Consider the following 7,284-nt stretch of genomic DNA (forward strand, 5'->3'; position numbering starts at 1 on the left):
ACAAACAGCACTCTCCACTGTGTCCAAAAAACTGAATGGTAAACAACAGACACTCAAATCACCAGAAAGGGATGAGTCAATAGATGGTTCAAACTAAACAATCCTATTCATTTTTTAGCTTTCACGCTCTATCGTACTCCCGCCTGACAAAGGAAATATAACTATCCTACTAGAGAGGTAAGATTCCTTTAAGAAATGAAGTCTAACACTTGCAGGCTCCCTCTTCTACTGATTGCTCCCAAGAGCAATAAACACCTCCCCAGCAACAGCAACACTGCTGAAACTGAAAGGAAGATCAGCACAGAAAACTGAGGGGATTCACCTAATAAAACAAAAGCAGAGGGAATGAAGGAACTATTCCTTCATACCCCAAAAATTGCACTCAAAAACAAAATCAGCAGCCAACAATGACTTCTCGCCTTCCTCAAAACAGGCACACCTGTAATGGGGACAGCCACAACATATGCACCAAGATCATCACAATCACTAGCAAGTGAGGCAACAGAAGGGAAAGACGCAGCCAAACCAACTGTAATCAAAATGAGCTGACAGGTCTCCTTCCATCCCAAAAGGTGGCCAGAGCACCTTTACCAAATGCTGGGGGTTTAAAAGAAGCGCTGAAGATTCTGGCAGAGCAAGGGATGGGACAGTCGCACAAGGAGACTGCTTAATGAGTGAATAAGGAATGCTCACCAAAAACTCATTGGGGACAGAGCGGGAGGAAGGATGACTGGCCCTTCCCGACAATCCCATGGCAGATCATCCAGCAAAGGGAGACCAGCAATCAGACACAGCAGGAGTTATAACACCAGTAGGCAAGGCACCTGAAGAACTCGTCAAAGAGAAGGGCACTAAGTTACCTCCCAATAAATCAGATAGACTTATTGGGCTTCTCCTTACAACCAAACTTACGTCACAGAATAGCCAACTATTATTCAGACTCCTGATGAGGAATCTCCCTGGAACAATCTCAACAGTTGCAAAAGTCACAAAAATGACCAAATTATAAATGGAGGGACTTATCAACCTAAAATTTTGTACAATCACTAACATAAAGAAAAATGTTTATTTCCATAGTAACCAGTGCATAGGAGCAACCAGTTAAATTCACAGGATCGGGAGAAAAAGTGAGAGTCATGTAAAGGGACTCACCCATCCCCACCCTCCTATTCTTCTTACTACCCTATTAACATCTTAAGAATGCGTTTGCAAAAAAAGACTCTAAGAGGGGAGAACCAATGATCATAAGTTGTACATTCATTTTCAACAAATTAATGTTATGCACAAACCTTAGTCAATCTACATACCAGTGACTCTTTCTAGTCCAGTCTAAATTATAAATGGAGGGACTTACCAATATCGTAATACACGTCTTTTCCATAACCTGCTGCTTCTGAGGGATCAAAGAGCAGGGATCCTTTCTTCTTCTTTTCATCTAGAATGCTCGTCTGGGGAAAAACTGTAATGCTAAAACAATAACTGAGTGTGTAATTGAAAAAGAAAACAATAACTCATTTAGATGGCTCTTGGACAATGTCAAGAATTCCTTGACATAAACAATGAGTTTCAAGAAACATGAACTTTTAGTTTAAATGCAAAAATTTCTTTTTAATAAAAACTGATAAATTTACATGAGCCTATCAATGTACTGAGACAACATAATGAAGAACATCACAAAACCCTATCACCATCCCAGCCATTCCCAAGTTGTCTGGAAGTACCACAAGGCTCGAGAAGCTGGGAGGAGGCCCTTCTGTGTAAACAGATGGGTTTATGCTATAAAATTATCAGATTTTAACATTTGTATTTTTCCTAGGTATAATAACCATGGCCTTTCATGTAGCAGTATTCCTCAACTTGAGCTCGAAACAGTCAATGATACTTGATAACAAGATTGTTCATTAATAGTAAGGCAAGTAAGTGGGGCAAGGTTCCTTGTTCAATTGCACTCACTCCACAAACACAGTTGTGGGCACACAACACTTTACTTTATAGCTTTTCTCTTTTGTATTATTAATCCATTACTTCAAATGGCACTGAATTCCCTTGCTATTTACAATTTTAATTGTCTTTAGCTTCAGTTTATTTAAGAGTTCACCAAACTGTTTGTTTTAATCCTTCAACATTACTCTTTTCTGAAATAAAATCCCCAAAAAGTTAGAGATGTCACTAAACTCCTTTTTACCGAATATTAACAAATAATTTCTACTTACTTGCAACTTTCCATCCTATCACTTTTCCTGTTACTGAGGCAGTGCCATGTTATTGCCTGTGATAACCAACACTTCCTAGGTTAAAAATATTCTTCACTTTCAAGGCTAGTCTTATGCATTCCCCAATTTTCTGTTATGGGATTTCAGAGACTAAAGTAGCATCCCGCTCTTTTATTTTTTGTAAAGTTTTACAGAAGAATAAATGTATGGAGTTGTCCTCCTCCATTTGGCATGGACCACAAACCTCATACTTGTATCCTCCCCAGAAGTCTGCGTTCAAGTCCAACATGTTCAGCCTGTCCTTCATTATCAAGCACACATTCTTTGCTACATGTTCACTGATGGGGGGGAGTGTAGAATGACAGGAACAGATGCCACGGATGAAAACAAACCTAACCTTTCCCAGAATGCAATGTCCTGACCTAACCAGACCTTACCTTCCATACCTTACTTAGGGTGCTGTGCCCTGACCTGGCCAAGGGGGCTTTGCCCTCTCCCAGACCCCCACAAGTAACATTAAACATTAGAAACAATGCAGGGCAGTAGCATTAGGGCTTGATCCCGTCATTCTGAAAACTAACCCCCTGAGTTATTCACTTCCCTGAAGCTTTCTATTCATTTCTTTCCTCTTCTCTTCCAAGACCTTTTTCAATCTCTTGCTTAATTTTCATCTTCATTTCCTTTTTCAATGCTTTTTGTCATATTTTCACATTCGTTCAATCTCAGTGTTGTATTTATTACACAGCCTATGGTTGCTAGGGTATACTCCTTGTCCAGCACTGTCATTGGGGCTCTTAGTTGATCGTCTCTCATCTCTCTGATTAATCTATTCACATCTGAGTCTATTACGTTATGGAGCAGCATCATCTTTTATACTATTCTATAGGCTATGGGCCATGTGCCGGTTCTGCTACAGTTCCCCAGGAGGCCTACAGTGTGCCCTCTGGTTGTTCATCCATCACTCAGAGGACCCTGTACTGCATTTTCTCCAGTTCATTCAAATCGTTTTCTGTAACGTTACTCCATTTTTCAAATCACACCTCACCTGACTGGGCTAACCTATGTTGAATGGCTGTGTGGAGCTAAGATAGCCTAAATGGCTGTTTTATATAGCCTATCTAGGAAATTGGCTACCTAGGAAAAATACATCGGTAATTTTTCGGAAGACTCAGCCAGCCATTTCGAAAGGCGATAGGGCATTAAAAGAACCTAAAAATACCAACCTAATGTGACCTAAGGGTGTTTACCGGTTACAATTTTGCCGTACTAGCTATGGAGGGGGCTGGGAGGGGGTTATTGTCTTGCCTTACGAGTCGTAATTTGATTAATTATTTTTCTCTGTTATTAAGCATTTGCGAAGGTTATGCAATGAAAAGAAATTTACTGTCTTGATGTGTTTTACGCGTATGGAATCCCCTCCTTGGATGGACTTCAGGGGTTAATTACAGGTTAATTACACTCGAGAGGCAAAAAATTAAAGGTAAATTCACAATTAGTGTTCGCATGAGCAACTCAAACCATCCACAGCACTGAAAATACTTACCATTGATTACTTAAGTCACTAATTAAAAATTACAACTCGGCGTTCACGTACACGGGAAACATTCAACATGTGCCAATCGAGTTAGTGATTGTAGTGCTCGTAGTAGTAGTAATGGAAGGTCGCCTTTGCAACGTCTCCCCCCAGTTTGTCTTCGAATGTGGTTATTCCAAGTTTAAGAGTTTATTTCTGCTGTTTCAGCTGCCGCATACTATTGAATCTGCTTCTAATAGAACTTTATGATAGGCAACAGGGTAAAAGGATGCTAAAGATTTTCATATATGTCATAATTTAAGCGTCTAGTTTCTTTCCTCTTTCCTGGTCATTTACTGTGCACTGATTAGAAACTTTTATTCATCTTATAAAACACTAAGAAGATTAGAACCACAAGGTCCAGTTTTGTTTTACATTTATAGCAATGGATTACCAAATGTACTACAGGGACCTTGGGGGTAAATTTCAAGCTATTTGTCGATGACATTCAATTTTATTTCTCCATAAATGACATCTGAGATGACAACTTGAAACCAAATGATGTTCTTATAAGTGTTAAGGAATTGGATGACACTGAAACAATGAAAACTAATAAAAAAAACTGAATTTGCATTAGTAGGCAGGAAAATCTTAAGAAACGTGGGTAATATTCGGCTAAATATAATTTGTAATCCAGTTCTGACTTCCAATGAAACATGTGACTTAGGTGTGCTGCTGGACTACTTATTTTTCTTCCAGTACTTAACTAAATATATTTTTAAGAGTTACTGGCCATTATCTTAGGAATGTTGCCTTTGTTAAAAAGAATATCTTGATGAGTCTTCTTTTAAAAAATCTTGTGACTAAATGTGTCATAAATACAGTGGACTATTGCAGCTCTGTCATAATCTACCTAAGATGCAACTAAGGAAGCTGTAAAATATATTAAACAGAGCGGGGAGATTATTGAACTGGATGGCACCTCGGGAAGGGATTTTCTCCTGTACTGGCTTAGTTGTGCTGGGTACCTATCTAAGCTAGAATAGTGTTTAAAATATGCATAATGACTCCTCAACTATCAAGACTTGGTGCCCAAAATATCTGAAAGGCCTGCTGTGCATAATACAACCAACAGATGGAGTCAACACAAAATTAGCTACAGATGGTTTCAAATTATTTGAGCAACGCTGCACCTTGAGTGTCGGTTTTTGGGCATTTAAACTTACAGATCAAAGACTGTACAATAAGCTCCCGCTTGAAATCAGGAAGACTGAAAATATTAAGTCTTTCAAGAAAAATTAACAATTTCTTATTCTCTGAATATTACGATAGTGTGGATTTGACTATTAAGATGGTGCACGCCATATTGATCTTAGAATGTCACTGCAATATCGTGTAGGCTATATGTTGAATTCTAGTTTAGTTTGCGGGTCTCGCAGAGCGCCTTCGGTGGGGTGGGACTGGGAAAACACAGGAAGAAGCCGTAAACTGTAGGCTACGGTTTGGCCTAACTCCTTGCCATATTCAGACACAACTTATCAAAACATTAATTTGCATGTATCCCCAAACCAAATGCAAGTGGAAGTCACTAATTTTCTTTTATTATATATTATAGCAATCACCGTCTATTCGTCCACACTGAAAGTGACTAATTAATGTAGCAGTTCAGATATTTGCTTTCAGTGTTTGTAGCAAATAGCTCCTTTGTTGTTTGGGTGTAGTTTCAGTGTTTTATACCAAGATTCACGTCCGTTTGGTAACGCAGATCGTACTAGACTCGCATATAATATTACTTCCGTATGCAGATTCAATCTATTTGATCTGTACTGTGTATCATAAAGCAACGATTTGACACGAACTAGCATATTCGATGAGTTTCATGTCACTGGGGATAAAAATAATAAAAAAACCAACAATTTACCTTTGAAACTGACCTCTTAAAAACAAAGTAGGAAAAATAAAAGATTGCAAACGTTCCAGTATCTGTTGGCACAAGAACAATGCATTGTCATTGTATATATATATTATATATATATATATATATATATATATATATATATATATATATATATATATATATATATATATATATATATATAAATTAGATTAGGTTCAGGTTTATTTCAGTTCGGAGGTATTGCCTATATATCGGCACATCCTGAGCCCTATTAATTACAAGCGTTTTGTCTTTTAATTTCCGTGTAGTATGTCTTTCTTTTCCTCAACTCTTTCTCTTATAAACAGGAAGTTTCCTACTATATCTCTCTCACTTTATTGGAATGGATGGTATAATCCTTTTGCTTTCATTCTATCTTCCATCTTGAGGTGTCGTCTCGTTTCTTAATCTTGCCGCTCTCTTCAATGTAATCAAATGATTTGTCTTCATGGAACACCATTAGCCTCTCATCTATCTCGTATTCAGGTTTCATCTGTGAAATAATTTCCCATTTCCTAATTTCTTTTCTTACTTTATACGTTATCTTACTTGAATAAGGTTGTGTACGGTGCACGCCTTTGCATAATTCCACTTGTTACTTTTTAGTCATCCAATCTTCCCAATTCAAGTCTATTCTTGTTTTATCTCTATTCTTATCTTCTTCTTAGATCTCGACTACTGCTTCTGTGACATCTAGGTGTATTCTATATTTTTTAATTGTTTATACTGGTCTTTCTGTTTTGACCGAGTCGTAAGCCTTCATGAAATCTTTCGATATTACTATAAATTCTCGCTTCCTTGCGCAGCTCTTTTCTGCACAGTATTGCAATACGAATAGGTTGTCTTCTACTCTTATCCTTTATGAGGGTCCTGCATGGTTTTCTATTGTCTCGTCATTTACCCTAAGATGTTTTTCTATTTTTTTTATTAACAACATGAATATTTTGTATGAAATGTTTGCTGGGCTATTGGCCTCAGTTCTTTGACAGTATGTTTCTTTACCTTTTTTTTTATACAGCCTCCACTCCCTTTTTTCTACTTCCCTCTATAAACACTTCGTTAGAATATTCATACTTTTTCTCCTTTTGCTTAAAACCTTATACTTTATGGTGTCTAGCCCAGCTGATTTCTTCAGTTTTCACAAGCATTTGTTCACTTTCTCCTCGTTTAGTTTGGACTTCCACATTGGTCTTATTCTATTTAGGCCTTTTAATGGGATTGCTGCGTCCATGTCTTCTCATAGTTCTTTGAGAACCTAGAGACGTGTCCCTTTCCTCATACTCTTGCTGATTCTCAGAGAACATCATCAGTCATTCGAGTATTCGAGATCAGTTATACCTGAGAATGCACAGTGAAAGTCAAGAACAAATTAGAAATTATATGAAAAATGAACGGTAGATGGCGTTCATTGCACAAGTGGTGAGCGCTTTTTCTGATGAGCTTAGAAAGTTCATTTTGGATTATATTGCCACCGAAGTATGGAACTTCTTTGTCTTATTTGGTTGTAAATAGAATTCTTAACATTCTAACACTACACGGAGAAAAACAGCTGGGCACGCAGAAAATTACAACTCATCAATAGATGGCGCCCCGTGTCACGCGATCTCATCAATGGGCGTTCT

At 37.8% G+C, this 7,284-nt stretch overlaps 1 protein-coding gene across 1 annotated transcript in view; it reads right to left on the minus strand.

Annotated features, from left to right (window-relative positions):
* The window catches only part of l(2)k09022 (HEAT repeat containing 1 homolog l(2)k09022), a 107,366-nt gene extending 104,846 nt beyond the window's left edge, over positions 1-2,520 (minus strand). Inside the window, exons 1-3 of the mRNA XM_067123960.1 lie at positions 2,458-2,520; positions 2,214-2,269; positions 1,355-1,467 (exon numbers count right to left, since the gene is read on the minus strand). Coding sequence (XP_066980061.1) covers positions 1,355-1,467; positions 2,214-2,269; positions 2,458-2,520 — 232 coding nt within the window. The remainder of the gene's footprint in view (positions 1-1,354; positions 1,468-2,213; positions 2,270-2,457) is intronic.
* Between the last annotated feature and the right edge of the window lie 4,764 nt (positions 2,521-7,284).

This window comes from Macrobrachium rosenbergii, chromosome 22 (genome assembly GCF_040412425.1).
Source record: "Macrobrachium rosenbergii isolate ZJJX-2024 chromosome 22, ASM4041242v1, whole genome shotgun sequence".
Classification (NCBI taxonomy): Eukaryota; Metazoa; Arthropoda; class Malacostraca; order Decapoda; family Palaemonidae; genus Macrobrachium; species Macrobrachium rosenbergii.